Here is a 15,866-nt window from a genome sequence, read left to right as displayed (position 1 = left end):
CCATGATGGGGTATCGCTACTGCCTGGAGCTGGAATATACTGCGCCTGATCAGTGTTCGTATACAAGGAATCAAACACGGCAAAAGTAAGAGAATCATTAGACCCCCGCCTGCTACTAGGAGAGCGGTGCGCCACCAGGTACCTCCCAGTAGCCCGTCTAGCCAACTCATGTTCCCCAGGGATCTCCAGGTTTGTACCGGCACGTGGGCCAGTTTCCGAATTTTGTCGGATATTTTTAACACGGCCTTTCCACTGTCGTCTATCTTAAGGCAACAGTTTGTAAGATTGAACTTCCCACATACCCCGCCTTCAGAAGCCAATAGGTAATCCACAGCCAGCCTGTTCTGGTATATTGCTGTTCGCATCTGACTCTGCTGTTTTGCCAACAGCTCCAATGCCAGTGCCGTTTGATTGGTTATCACTTCCACCACCGCCTGCAGTCTAATAATTCGGTTTAACATGTAGATAGGAGTGCGATACCCCCACGACCCATCCTGGGCCCAGGTCGCTGGCCCATAGTATTCAATGATGCGAGCCGGTAGCCACTCATCACCCCACTCGCCCACCTTTATTTCCCGTGTTTCTCTCCTTAATGAATCAAACAGCTTAATTCCCAGCTTCCGGTCACCCTCCTGATGCAGGAGGAAGAACTCCGGTCTTTCCTGGGACAGCTGAGACTTCTCATGGTCCCCCCCTGTCCCATGTATCCTTTATTATAGACTTGGTAATAAGGTTTACTATTCTCCCAACATGTTTCTCTCTTGCTTAGATCATAGCATTGATCATTCACATGCGAGTGGGACACAAATGATCCTGGGAACACCCTCTGCCCCACTCGTACCACGGTTCTGCACTTGTCACATTTCCCTTCAATTTCCCCGACATATAGAATCAAATATATTACAGTCAATAATGTTACAGTCCACATAGAGTTCATTTTTGCTGCCTTTTCAGCCTCACCACCAACGGTTCTTCACCGGGAACACAGGTCCACTCAGTGTGGCTTTCGGGCTTCACCGGTCCTTTTACCCTGGATACGTGTGTCCACCCTTTTTCTTTTGTCCGTACAACCGCCTCTGTTGTTAGCAGGACCTGGAAAGGGCCTTCCCACTGTGGCTGTAACTTCTCCGGCTTCCAGGTCCTTACCAGAACCCAATCTCCAGGCACGATCTGATGTAAAGCAAAGTCGAGCGGCGGAGTCTGGGCCAAGAGACCCTTTTTCCGTAGTTCTGCAAAGGAACGGGACAGTGCCAGTAAATAGTCCCTTACAAAGATATCACCCCCTTGTAGCGTGGGGTACCCTCCCACCTTATTCCAATACGGGAGTCCGAACAACATCTCATATGGGGATATTCCTATGTCCTTGCGGGGCGCTGTTCGTATTCTTAAAAGGGCAATAGGGAGACACTTAGTCCATGGTAGTTTGGTTTCTAACATCAACTTGGTCATTTGTGCCTTTAGGGTGCTGTTCATTTGTTCTACTCTTCCCGAACTCTGGGGATGCCACGGGGTATGGTACTTCCATTCGATATCAAGTGCATCGCAAATTAACTGGTGCGTATCTCCTTCTTGGTACGTGGTAGTGACATTCCCGTTATTCCAGCTATCCTTTCTGGGGTAATGCATCGCTGTCCTTTACTGACCCGGTGTCCCAGATACCTTACTTCCTTTTCTACAAATTGTAACTTTTTCTTTGAGACCCGTAGCCCCTGCTTCCCCAGGAAGTTCAGTAGTCTGATGGTGTCTTCCTGCACCCCTTCCTGTGTTGGCCCGGATAGTAATAGATCATCCACATACTGTAGCAGTTGGCTCTCTGGAGCACATTGGAATTCTGCTAGCACCTGCCCAAATAGGTTAGGTGATTTGGTGAACCCCTGTGGCAGGACCGTCCACTGGAGTTGTCTTTTCCGCCCCGTCGTAGGATTTTCCCATTCGAACGCAAACATGTCACGACTGCTCTCTTCTAGCGGGCAACTCCAGAAGGCATCTTTTAGATCTATTACACTGAACCATTCATGGTCAGGGGAGATCTTACTCATCAGTGTGTAAGGGTTGGGCACTACCGGGTATCGGGTTTGGACTACTGCATTTAGGCCCGCAGGTCTTGTACCATCAGATAAGTCCCATCTGGCTTTCGCACCGGGAGTATTGGGGTATTATACGGTGACATACATTCCTCCAGTAGTCCGTCAGCGATCAGTCCTTCAATCACCGGCTGCAGCCCTTTTCTTCCTTCCATTGAAATAGGGTACTGTTTTCTCCGTACTGGCGAACTGTTAGGTAATAGTGAGATTTGCAAGGGGGGACGTTCAAACCCCCCCCGGTTCCCTTCCTGGTACCATACCTCCGGGCTTATTTTCCCATCGTCGTCTTCCCTGAGGGCAAACAGCTGTACCATTATCTTCCCGTTCCTGGGCACAGTCCCGATGCCTAGCCTGACTTGCAGATCCCGCCCGAGCAGGTTGAATCTCGCAGAGGGTAACAAAAGTAGGTCCTGTCCAGTTACCCTATCCTCATGTTCAATTTTCACGTTTTCTATAACAGGTACTTGTATTATTTTGCCTCCAATACCGGATACTCCCATTACCTTTGTTCCGGTTCGGGCGCCGGGAGGTATCTGGATTACGCTAGATCTTTCGGCACCCGAATCTACCATAAAGGTTGTATCTGACCCTTGGGGACCTACTTTTAAATTTACCAGGGGTTCCTGCCGATAATTCATCCCCAAGGGGTGGAACCCCCGACCTCCCTAGTCTTCATCTTCCATCATAGCGTACGAGCGCACTTCCCGTCGGTATCTGGGGCACTCGCGCCTGAAGTGTCCTTCTTTGTTGCAGTGAAAACATCTTAAAGCCTTCCTTAGCCCTCCTCCTTGCTCCGGGCTACTACCTCGATCCAACCATGGTCCCCGTCTCTCTCTCTACTATCTGCGGCTACTTGTCGCACTGTCTGGACCATCATCCTTGCCGTCTTCTTTTGTTTCTCTTCATCCCTTCTTACAAACACTTTCTGTGCCTCCCTAAATAGTTCACTTAAGGGTTTAGTATTCCAATCTTCTAGTTTTTCCAGTTTTTTTCTTATATCTGGCCATGCTTTCGATACAAATTCAACACGAATCAGCTGTTGGCCAACCTCCGTCTCAGGGTCTTCGATTTGCGGAGCGGTAGGGGGCACATATGGGGCGGCAGGTGGTCGAGCACCTCCCATGTATTCTTTTTCTGTCCCCCTTCATTTATCGTTTTCAATTTATAACTATTTGTCGTTGGTAACCAGCATAGGGCATAATCACTTTCTTCGGGTTTAACGTTAGGTTTTGAATTCACGTACAGATTAAGGGCTTGTTGTACCCAATCCTCGCTAGACCCGAACTTAGGCCATCACACAGCCGACCCTTGGATCGGCTGGCGGGACCAGAATTCACAGTACTGTATCATTTTTTCTTTGACTTCCCTTTTCGCCTCCCATAATCCCAATTTTCTAACATCCGTCCCAACGGACTATCAGGGGGTACCCCGGGGTATTTTTCATCATTGGCGCCTGGATTTCCTTTACCCTTTTCTCTCTTAGACCCCTTATTCCCCATCTCGAGGACTTGCTCGGTTCCAATCCACCTGCAGGCACCCCGTAATTCCACAATTCTCGTGCACTACGTCTCTGCAGGAATTTAATTTGAATGTGACCCACCTAGCTCGGTCACTCCTGTCCAATTCCGGAACCTGTATTCCCGCGATCGCCCAGGAATTCACCTGCAGGCACCCCGCAGTTCCACAATTCTCGTGTACTACGTCTCTACAGGAAGAATCACCTGCAGGAACCCCGCAGTTCCACAATTCTCGTGTACTACGTCTCTACAGGAGAAATCACCTGCAGGAACCCCGCAGTTCCACGATTCTTGTGTACTACGTCTCTACAGGAATTCAATTTCTTACCTGGGTCCTGTGCACAGAAATTACTCGATCGCTCACTGTCTCAACTGCCTCGACAACCCCTCTTTGTTTCCTTGAGTCCGCCGGATATCACTTGCTCAAGCCGCGCGGGGCGACGAGCAAGGAATCAGGGACTGTCGAACTCGGCAGGGTGCACCTTCTCCGATGTCCTTCCTTGCCCCCCTCACGGCTGGAGTGTGGATCCCGGACGAGCCCCCAAGTTGTCAGAAACGAGCCACGCTCCCGAATAATGGCTTCAAGACAAATTCAAGGAAACAAAGTTTATTAACAGTTCTGCAGAGCTGGGCCCCTTCAGAGAAGGGAACCCTGAACCTTACAGGGCAGCAGGTTTTATCCTTCTTCCTTACCCCTCCCCTCCCTGACTCGGGAGGTACACAGTGTTTTCCCATTCCATATTTGGAGTTGTTTTTTTACACGTTTCTGTAAAACAATAGTCCATATCTCAGGACTTCAGTGATTCCACAAACAGTTAATTTTGTCAAGGCTTCTGCATTCATAATTAGATCACACTTGCTTACAGACTTTAACCCAGACATAATTAAATTACAGATGTCCCTAGACATAATTAAATCACATTTGTCCTTTGACTTTAACCCGGACCTGTCAGAAACGCACATCTTAATTTTGAATCTTACAGTCATCTCCATGGTGCTGAGGCTATGACGACTGCCCTGGCTGCTGTGTTCGTGCTTCTAATATGATGAACTGATAAGCTAGGCTTTGGACCTGCTCCGGGCTGCTCTAGGGTTCGGATCTGAGGACTCAGTGTTGGTTTGGAATGCTGCGGTTCGCTTCTACTGTTTGCATTGTTACGTTCCCCGTAACTGGGTGACTTACCAGCAAAGATAGAGAGGTCCGCTGAAGTCTGATGCTACTATTTTCAAACGTTTTTATTTATAAAGGGGCACAAACGTATGGTTAATACAGAACATTCAGATCATGTACGTCATCAATACTCAATTTAAAGCACAGGTATAGTAATAATCAATCAGAAATAAGCTCTATCGTTGTCTAGGGGATAATACTGACTCCAATGGAAAATATAAAAGTCACTCATAAATCTGCAGGCTTTTTCGTTTGGGAACCGCTGGCATTTCACGTGTTGGAGAGAGAGATTGGTGAGAGAAAGGAACACTTGCCCGTTGTCTTTGCAAAGCAAATCCCTGTTGTTAGTTAAAAACGGTTTTTCCTTTGGTTTCAGCCACAGACTCCCGATCCGGAATCTAACGCACGTGGCTTCCTTCAAAATGGCTTCCCGCTCCGACGGGAAGCGCTATCGTGTCTTCTTAGTGTGTCTCCTTGGTGCGTCTGAGGGGCCGCCTCGGCAGCCCACCTTTTATCGGGACTTGCAGGGTTGTAGCTGTCAATCAGGGTGGGGTGAGGCAATCTCTCCTCATCTCCCAGCCCACGTTGCCCTGAGGGTTTGCACGTAACCCAGTCCCCATTCCACAAAGGTGTCTCCAAGAGACAATGGCCATTTCCGTGGCTTTTGTCTGGCTGAGAGGCCAGACCACATTCCAAAACCTGGAGGCCTCTCCCTCACTCTCCTGAGTCCAATTCAGCACGTCGCTCTCTCTCTTGGGTCATTGACCCCCCTCCCCTTCACTAGGCTCTTGCGATTCTCACAAAGGAGGGGGCTGGGGTCATAACAGCATGATTTGTGTTTTTTCTTTCTCGTACACATTGAGTGTTGGTCTTTTATTTTTATTCCTGATTCTTTATTTTCAATTGGGTTCTTTTGGGTTTCATGCTTCGTGGCTACCTGTGAGCAAGCAGATCTCGTGGTTATATAATTTATACATTATTTGATGACAAATGGACATTGATCCTGTGAACACTGCCTCACTTTTTAAGTATGTATTATTTGTTTTTGCATCATTTTTGATCTATTAATTATACGTATACTGTCATTGATTTATTTATTATTACTTTTTTTCTTCTGTATTATGTATTGCATTGAACTGCTGTTCAGATAACAAATTTCAGGACACATGCCAGTGATAATAATCCTGATTCTGACAAATGTTCTTGAATAAAGGCGCCTGTAAGCAGTGGAATATGTGGGCAGCGAAGGAGTATTCAACTTAAATGTGGGGTCAACCCAAGAATCAGGTTTATTATCACTAACATGCTGTGAAATTTGTTGTTTTTGCGGCCGCAGTACACTGCAAGTCATCAAAATTACCATTCGTTAAATGAATTGTGTAAAAGAGGAACAGTGAGGTGGTGTTCATGAACTGTTCAGAAATCTGATAGTGGAGGAGAAGATGCTGTTTGTTAAAGGTTGAGTATGCATCGTTAGCCTTCTGTATCTCCTCCCTGATGGTAGTAATGAGAAGTGAGATTAATATATATAGTTCCGGCCCCTCAGCATATACAATGATTTTTAGACCAAATCTTATCTTGTCCTTTGTGACTTGGAAACATTGGTTGTGAACTTGGTGACAAGAATTTGATATAACCAGATCCTTTGCACCCATTCTTTCTATGCTAATTAATCAATTTTTTTTTGCCAATTATCAACACATTGACTTTAAATCCATACATTTCCTTTTATCTCTGCAATCTTCTCCTGTTGTAAAATTCTACAATAACGTGGATGCCTCCAGATTTGTCTTTTAACTGTGATTATGTCACTTTTAGGAAGCGTGCTTTCTATTGTCGATGGACCTCATCTCTGGAATTGCCTTCCTGAACCTAGCTTTCCTATTTTTTTTTAAAAGTTCCTTAAAACTCTCTGCATCCATGCTTTGGTCATCTGCTCTAATATTTGCTTATATGGTCCAATGCCAGTTTTGATGGTGCTTTGATACAAATACTTTTAGAGCATTTAGCTGTATTAAAGGTTCTTTATAAATGTACCAATTTATAATTTATTGATGTAAGCATTTATTTGCATGCTTTAGTCTTTTGTCATATATATCATAGCCATAAATGTTGGATTAGATAAAATATGAAACTGAAGCAGCCAAGGGATGCAATTTCTTTTTGCTGGAATCTAAGCTGTATGCATCAGCTACATTTTTGCAAAGTGCAATATGATTTTATTTATTTAGTGATACAGCACGGAACTGGCCCTTCCAGCCTAATGAGCTGCATCACCCAGCAACCCACCTATTTAACGCTACCCTAATCACAGGACAATTTACAATGACCAGTTTTCTACTAATTGGTAACATCTTCGGACTGTTGGGAGGAAACTGGAGAACCCAGAGGAAATGTGTGACTACAGGAGAGCATGCAAACTCCTTAAAGACAGAGCTGGAACTGAATTCCAGAACGTCCCGAGCTGTAATAGCATCACACTAACCACTAAGCTACCTTGCAGAAATTTATGTGACAATTAAAGCCTTTCTGAACAATTCGCTGTATTTAGGAGGAACATGGTGATTGGCGTAATGCTATTACAATGCCAGTGACCTGGGTTCAATTTTGCTGACACATGAAGGATTCAGAAACTACTTCACCAATTCTGTTTATTTTAATTTTCAATATAGATTATCAAGCAACTTGGCTTTTGTCACATCGTAATTTCTTGCATTCAAAGTAGAATTGATCAACTATACTGCCCAAGCATAAAGGAGCGTCCAAGTAAATTTACCAGATTGATGTATATATCTCAAGTGTCCAAGATCTTTTCGACAGTGGCAATTTATGTGTTTCCAAGCTTTGTCTTTTATTGTGTTATAATTGCATTTTATTCAATCCCTGCAGCACTCTTTGGATGGGAGTTTTCAAGTGTTACCAATGTCGGACACTTTGTCCATGCCATCATTTGCTGCATATCCAATGGATAAGCCCTTCCTCAATGTTGACTTGAGTCGATCCCCAGAGAAGCCTGTTATTGCATATCCAGAGAGTAATAGTAGAGGTGAGTAATCAAGAGAGTATGAAAATTAAAGGATTTGTTTGATTTCACTTGCAGACAGTTGTGACTACTTCCACAAGTTATTTATTGCATCATAATAAGTAACGATATAATGTAACTTATTTGATTTTCATTGTGTAGTTAGTGCAGCTAACCTGAGTTGTGGATCTGAGTATCTTTTTCTGCTTGAATACACAATATAGTAGTAGTATGAAAGTAATGATATGTTTTTGTCAAAAGCACCATAGTTTCAAATCCACCATTAAACTCTGTGTGGTACAATAGGGATTATAATAGCCCCACAGCTCTGCTTATAAAAAAAGGAACAGATGCAACAAAAGTACAAATTTCACAGTGTTACAGGGTGTTGCGTTCCTAGAAAGCAGTCTGTAGCATAATTTTCCATAATGCAAATCCGTGTCACGGAAAGGTGCAAATGCTACAGGTGGAAATGAGGGGGAGTTGCATTTTTGGTTAAGGACAATAGCACAGCAGTAGTCTGAGATTAAATTACAGAGGGATTATCCACCATGGCTACATGGATGGAGGTGAAAAATGAGGAGATGATCATCTTGTCGGGGTTCGTACTATACACTCCCAAATAGTCAACAAGCAATTAGAGCGGCGTTTCCTAACCTGGGGTCCATAGAGCCCTTGCTTAATGGTATTTTTCCGTGGCAAAAAACGCTTGGGAAGCCCTGAGTTAGAGGAATAAATGTAGGGGGTAAACCTACACAAACTGCATCAATAAAGGGTCTCAAGCCAAAACTTCAACACTTTATTCCATTCCATCGAGCATTTTGTGTGTGTTACTCTGGATTTCCAGCACCTGCAGATTTTTTTTGTGTTTAATATCTGTAGGTACATGTGGAAAATTGCACAAATGATAGGGTTGTCCCTATTTTAATTTTAATTTTCCTAATATAAACTGGGACTGCCATAAAGCAAATGGCTTGAATGGGGTGGGGTTTGTTCAATGTGTTCAGGAAAGTTTTCTCAGGCAATATACAGGGCAAAACTCAACTCTCTCCTGGGAAATAGGCAAAGGCCACTCATTGAGTGAAGTGTCGGTAGGGGTGGAATTTGGGCCCAATGACCATAGTTTTATTCATTTTAAAATATTTATGGAAAAGGACAGAGCTGGCCCACAAGTTAATGCTCTAAACTGGAGCAAGGCAAATTTTAAATGTATTTGGCAGGAATATGCGAAAGTTGATTGGTATAGGTTGTTTGCGGGCAAGGAGACATCCAAAAAGTAGGAGAGCTTTAAAAGTGAGATAGTGAGACTTTAAGATCTGCATATACCTGATAGAATGGAGGGTGGTGCTGGTTGGAGTAGGGAATCCTGGAGCATGAGATATTGGCCTCTGATCAGGAAAAAGGAGACAGCTTGGAGCAGGTACAGACTGCTGGGATTGTGAATCCCTGGAGGAGTTCTAGGAATGCAGTAATATACTTTAAGAAATCAGGAGGGCAACGAGGAATGTAATTCTGCCATGGATGGTCCCAAGCCTGGCTGCAAAAGGAGGAGAGTTGGGCATGAGTTAGCAACCACGACCCATAAAAACCCAGAGCTACAGAAACTACAATAACCTCAGCGCTGGGAAAGAAAGGATCTTCGGATACCAAGAAGATGAGATACAACTTGAAAGACTGGCCCAGGGTAGAGGATTCTGGTGAGCTGCTGTCAGTGTCCTATGCCCCAGTAAGGGTGATGGACCTGAGTAAATAAAATGGAATGTCACAGTATATAAAAAGAAAAAGAATAACTAGGGACAGAATAGGATCCCTTGAAGACCAAAGTGGTGATCTATGTAAGGAGCTGTAGGGAATGAGTATTTCCCTTCCGTTTTTGCTGTGAATTAAGACGTAAAGATGAGGAAACTGGAAGGATGTCTTTAAGGATAGTCCACATTACAATAAAGGAGGTGGTGGCTATTTAAAAATGTATGAAAGTAAATAAATCTTTGGGGCCTGATCAGGTATGTGTAAAATCAGTGTGGGAAACTAGAGAAGGAATTACGGTAGCTCTTGCTGACATGTATGCATTATATGGCCCAAGTTGAGATATTTGCATTATATGGACCATCATTAGCAATAGTTGAGGTGATGGAAGATTGGAAGGAGGTTAATGTTGCTTTGAGGGATGTAATGAAAAACCTGGGATCTATAGACCAATAAACTTAACATCTGTGGTAGGTAAGTTATTGGAGGGGATTCTGAGGGTAAAGAATCCCCTATATTTGTACATATATAGGAACAAATTGAAAGATCACATGAAGTTGGTGTTTGAAGAAATGGGCAATTTATTAAAAACCGGACACCCCAGGAGACCAGTCAAAGCTGATCAACCTGAGCATGAATTTGGTAGAGCTTTTACATTCTCAGTTGATTACCAGTAAAACTATATGTTACAGAAGGGTGGCTACAGGAAGACTTAAGTAAGTTATGGACTAGGTCCTGATTACAGAGTAAAATGATTGTCTACAGCAGTGGTCCCCAGGTCCAACAATAAATCCAGTTTTCTATTACAACAATGGGTGCACGCAGTAACATAATTAATGAGACTCGTAAACCTTGGATGTCATCACTGCTGCATTCCATTTCTCTACTTCTAGGCTTTGTCTGTGGTTTCCTGTTACCATATTATCCACATCCCTATTTACTGGTTACTAGCTCTGATTATTCTTTTCCGTACAACACACACATTTGGAAAGGTGGGTCACTTAGGGAAATTCAACATGGCTTTGTGGTGGGAGAATATCTCATGAACTTGATTAAGTGTTTTGAAGAGGTTTAACAAGTGTAGGATGGTAGGCATAGTCTATATGGACTTCAGCAAGGCCTTTAAGGCCTGCATGGTAGGGTGTTCTAAAAGATTGAATTGCATGGGATCAAGGGACAGCTAATTAACCGGATGCAGAAGTGGCTTAATGGTAGGAAGCAAAGGATGATGGTGGAAGGTTTTCAGATTAGAGGCCTGTGACTGATTTATGTACTTTGAGCTTATACTGGGTCCATTGTTGCTTTTAATTTATATCAAGAATTTAGATGAAAATAGATAAGGCATGCTTAGTAAGTTTACAGATTGCACTAAAATAGACTGTCTCAAGACATTGAAGAAGATCATCCAGAATTATACTGGGAACTTGATCGGCTTGGTAAATAGAATGAGAGAGTGTAATTCAGATCTGTGCAAAGTTTTGGATTTTGGGAAATCAAGCCAGGGTCAGACTCTCAATGTCAATGATAGGGTTCAGCAGAGTTTTGCAGAATAGAGGGACATAGAGCTCCACATAAGTGGATTCCGGTTAATTGGGACACTTTGGGACCAGTACATTTTGGCCCAATTAAGCTGCTACCCCAATTAGCTGAAGTTTCATTGAAATAGTTAAAAAGGTACAAAGAAAAACAAAGAAACCTACTATTTAATTGAGGAATAAATTGTATATTTAAATGAAATACAGAACAAATTAGAACACTACCATTGCTACAGTACTATAAAACTGTGTGTTAGTCCCTAATAGTTATTGACAGAGGAATTCATCCAGTTTTTGCTGCAGCATGTGTGGTGTCCAGGGAAGGGTAGCACCTTTGGTGAAAGGGCTTGTATTGTCCATTCCAGGGCAGCTCATTCAGCTTTGGTCCCCACTGGACGCTCAGCTAGCATCTGTGGCTCCAACTAGCTGTTTGCATGTGACAGCAATTACACTCTGGTACACTGCTTTGACAGTTGGGCAAAACCAGCTGGGTGTAGCCAGCAGGCCTCGTACCCTAGTGAAATAGGGACACGTCTGTCCTAGCATGTTGAAGTTAGGTCTGCGGAGTGGACAGATGAAATCAACAGCCAAGATGGCAGTTCAGCAATGCTTCGTAGAGAGCAAAGGGCATGATAGCCTCAGGAGAAGTCATAGTTACCCACTGCAACCAAAGAAGACCTCAGATTGTGACAACTACTCGTACCATTCGACCCCAGCTTCCAAAGTTGAGTGAATGGAACTGTCCCAATGCAATGGGTTTTGCACTTTAAAAACTCCCACACAGGTTTCACAGTCATCGTTGGGTACGATGGACAACTAACATGGTGCTGTGTTCTTTTGATTGACTGTAAATGAACAAAATCAGCCCTGACACCCAGGGCAGATGATGGACTGCCTTCATACAACATTAGCAATGATTGCATCCTCCAAATCTTCATTTTCATTGTAATGTTAAAGATGGTTATTGATACCTTCGAATTCTTCATAGTCCTAACTTGTTGAATTAGTGTAATCATTTCATTTTCACTCCTGGCTGTTGCTGGCATCGCCAAGCCTGAATACTTGAAACTGCAAGGGGGCAAAACAATTCTAATTTGGCTTGCTGCTTATTTTTATCAGTGACAAATGACACTGCTTTTGAACACAAACACATGCAACTGACACTATTTAAAAAACTAATCACTCTAAGCGTGGTGTAGTGTTGTTAAAGTCGAATCTGAATAAAACTCGGGAGACCAGCTTCTTGTAGTTACAACAGTTTATTGCTCATCCTCCTGCAGGAGTTTGAGACCCAGTTGTCGAGGGAAGGCACGCAAGTACTGCCACCATCTGACAAGTGGGCCTACTTAGTCATGTTACAGCCGTATATTTATACATAGTAAGCCCCATACATTACTGTTGCAAGATGTTATTAGAACTGGTATGCCCACCAAGTCTGTTGGTGCAAAACTTAATTACTTAGATAAGAGAGTCTGCTAAATCGAGGCTTAATGACAGTTGGTTGTTCTGTCCAGTTTTTATCAGTTATTCCCTTTACTAGGCCCTAACTTAATTACAGATGGATGTTCATTCCTGTCCTTATCGATGAGTCTTCCTCCCCTTATTCAAACGAGGGTACAATGTTAACAAACTTCTCAGTGTCTGCACACCAAGGGAGAACCAGTATAAGCTGATCTTTTTAGCTAACTGCTGAAGACAGAATTTACTTCAGTTCAAAAATTCCTATTCAGTCCCAATTATTCTTTTAACCAGAGGTTACATAGGTTCAAAATGATTTTTTTTTATATCCTCAATTCCTCAGTGTCTTACAGCCACACAAGTGCACTTGACTGACAGGAGTTAGAGACTGTTCAAATTAAGTGGCAAGGTATTCCAAATAAATGAAAGGATGCTGGCTATTTTCTGAATTAATTTTTGTTCTATAAGAGTCGTCCCAAATAAGTGTCTGCTCCAGTTAACCAATGTTCCAATTAACTGGAATCCACTATACTTCATTCCCAATAAGATGCAATACAGGTAGACATGGTAGCTGTCTGGCCTTTATTGATCATTACACTGAGTAGGGTGGTTAGGATGTTATGTTGCAATTGTTTAAAGACACCTGTGAGGCAGTATTGGAGTATTGTATTCAGTTTTGGTCATCTTGCTACAGGAAAGGTGCCGGTAAGCTGGAAAGAGTCTGTACTCTTTTCCTTAGATGCTGCCTGGCCTGTTGAGTTCCTCCAGCATTTTGTGTGTTGCTTGGATTTCCAGCATCTGCAGATTTTCTCTTGTTGGTGAACTTCAGGGGCAACTTTTTACACAGATGATGGTATGTAAGTGAAATGATGCTTGAAGAAATAGATGAAGCAGGTACAATAGCAACACTTAGATATTTGGGAAGTTCGTCGAAAAAGCTTTATAGGGATATGGGTCAAGCACAGGTGGATGGGACTAGCACAGATAGACATCTTGGTCAGCATGAGTGAACTGGGCCAAAGGGTGTTCTCCCCCTCCCCCATCCCGTGGTGTATGACTCTGACGTACCTGTGTCACAGGGTGTTGCATTCGTAAATAACTCTATTATGATTCATGGTAACACAAAGTCGTATTATTTGCACATATTTCAGGAAACACAAGTTCAGTGACATTTTTCATGTAAGTTCCATTGGAATGAATTGTATTCTCTATCTCAAATCTGTGTGAATTCTTTGAGTGAATTTTCATTACCCAAATAACCATAATGTGTGTCATCTATACAGCACAGAATAAGGTATTCATTTCAACTGATATTTATGCTGCATTTAAACCTTTTCCATCCCTACTCTTATAATTTCTTCGAAATTACATTATTCTGTTAATTTTCTTGGCTGTAAATGCAAGATAATCAATGAAGGATTTTTTTTCAAATACAGTGATGTTAGAAAATTGAAAATCTTACCATGGGAACTTGAGGATATTTGCAGATGAACTTCAAGGTTGTGGATCTGAACACTAAGGATGATTCATTTGTTTGCGTGATATTCCTAATCATCTTTCCTACTTTCATTTGGTTGTGTACTTGTGCCCCCCAATATTTTTTTTATTTCTAAACTATTTGGAGCCTTGCTTTCAAAGAAACTTGTGGGCTGCTTGTTCTCTCTACCAACATTCACCAGAGTACACTTACCTAAATATAACAATAAGGTTGAACACAAAGTACTTTTCTCCATAGCAAGTGTATTTTATAACCTTTCTTTAATTTTAGACAAGTTTGAATTCAACTACTAAACTGTAGTAGAATCTATCAAGATTTACTATCTAAATTTTCCTAATCTGACTTTGATTTATTTTAGCGGTACTTTCAGCATTAAGAAATCTTCAAGAAAAGATTCGCAAATTGGAGCTTGAACGAACACAGGCAGAGGAAAACTTGAAACGAATCTCTAAGGAGACAGCAGAATATAAAAAAATGTTAGATAAGAGCCAACAAAAAGCTGGTGACACACCAACAGAAGTAACACAACATAATAGAGGTTTGTTGAAGTGCAATTTCTGTTTCAAGATTTGCAGAACAAAACTTGTGCTTGTAATTGAATTTTGTCACAATCCTTGTATGAGAATTTTTCCCATCTCTGCATAATGAAGATCAACCTAAGAGCTCAACTAATTTAAGGTGTCAACAGAAGTTCAATAGATATATCCTTTGTACCAGAGATGTCAGCAATTCTGAGATGATTTTGTATTGTATCTGGTTGTATTCTAACTGGTTGCATCACTGTCTGGTATGGAGGGGCCATTGCACAGGTTCGGGAAAAGCTGCAGAAAGTTGTAAACTCTGCCAGCTCTATCATGGGCACCAGCTTCCCCAGAATCGAGGACATCTTCAAAAATTCATCATTTAGGACCCCAGTCACACAGGACATACCCTCTTCCCTTTGCTACCATCAAGGAGGTGGGTCAGGAGCATGAAGTCACACACTCAATGTTTCAGGAACAGCTTCTTCCCTTCTACGATCAGATGTCTGAATGGACAATGAACCCCATGAACACTTCATCAGTATTTTTTCTTCTCTTTTTGCACTACTTGTTTAATATATTTTTTAAAAAAATATACAGCATACTTATTAATCAGTAGCAGGTTGGGGATACATCTTTAACAAAGCAGGTGTATGGCACTCCTTCCCTGTTTTAGCTTGCAGATCACCCTTGGGTAAGGTGTAGCACCTGTTTAGCCCTCTGATCAGGGACACGTGAAGCCATGTGTACAGCAGATGGATGATCGTATGTGCAGTTGTTGCAGATAAGTCCATGTTTTCCTTGGGTACACTATTGCTTTTAATATATATACGAAATACCTTTGGATTCTCAACTATGTTAACTATCTATTGTAGCTCTCCTAATTCCTTGATTAATTTTTTTTCTTCTTTCTTTTCATTCCCCAAGGTCAAGATTAACCTTGTATGCCATTAGGGAAAACAACTGTACAGTGAATTTACCAATGGAATTTTAGATAGTATGAATTACTTCAATTTAAATAGGGAATCTTGTTTGTATTGGAGATGATAGCCCAATTAGGAACACATTCTCTTTTGTTAATCAGTCATTTGAAAGCTTTAATCTGTTTTATATTGGTGGGAGGAAAGGGGAGCACAAAATCAACTGGTATTTTTTCAATCCTAAACAGTAATTGAGAATCATTCACATGCTTGCTGATATTTGATTGACTTTTATCTAAATTTTGTTTTTAAAATTTTTGTTAGCAGTGGCATGGATTCTGAAATTTCATCTTTCTAAACATTAGGGAATTTTACTTCAGTTCTGCACATAATA

The 15,866-nt window shown here is 42.2% G+C and overlaps 1 protein-coding gene across 3 annotated transcripts in view; it reads left to right on the top strand.

Moving 5' to 3' along the window:
* Positions 1-15,866, top strand: part of LOC140726649 (centrosomal protein of 57 kDa-like) — a 39,547-nt gene that overhangs the window by 3,229 nt on the left and 20,452 nt on the right. For 2 of the 3 annotated variants that reach the window (XM_073043307.1, XM_073043306.1), the window contains exons 2-3: positions 7,662-7,818; positions 14,390-14,569. In XM_073043307.1, coding sequence (XP_072899408.1) covers positions 7,695-7,818; positions 14,390-14,569 — 304 coding nt within the window. In that variant the 5' untranslated portion in view covers positions 7,662-7,694. Of the gene's footprint in view, positions 1-1,532; positions 1,555-7,661; positions 7,819-14,389; positions 14,570-15,866 lie in introns of those variants that run through there. The other variant, XM_073043308.1, reaches the window with a different exon arrangement.

The sequence above is a fragment of the Hemitrygon akajei genome, chromosome 4 (assembly GCF_048418815.1).
Source record: "Hemitrygon akajei chromosome 4, sHemAka1.3, whole genome shotgun sequence".
Lineage (NCBI taxonomy): Eukaryota > Metazoa > Chordata > Chondrichthyes > Myliobatiformes > Dasyatidae > Hemitrygon > Hemitrygon akajei.
This window is presented reverse-complemented; position numbering and strand designations above follow the sequence as displayed.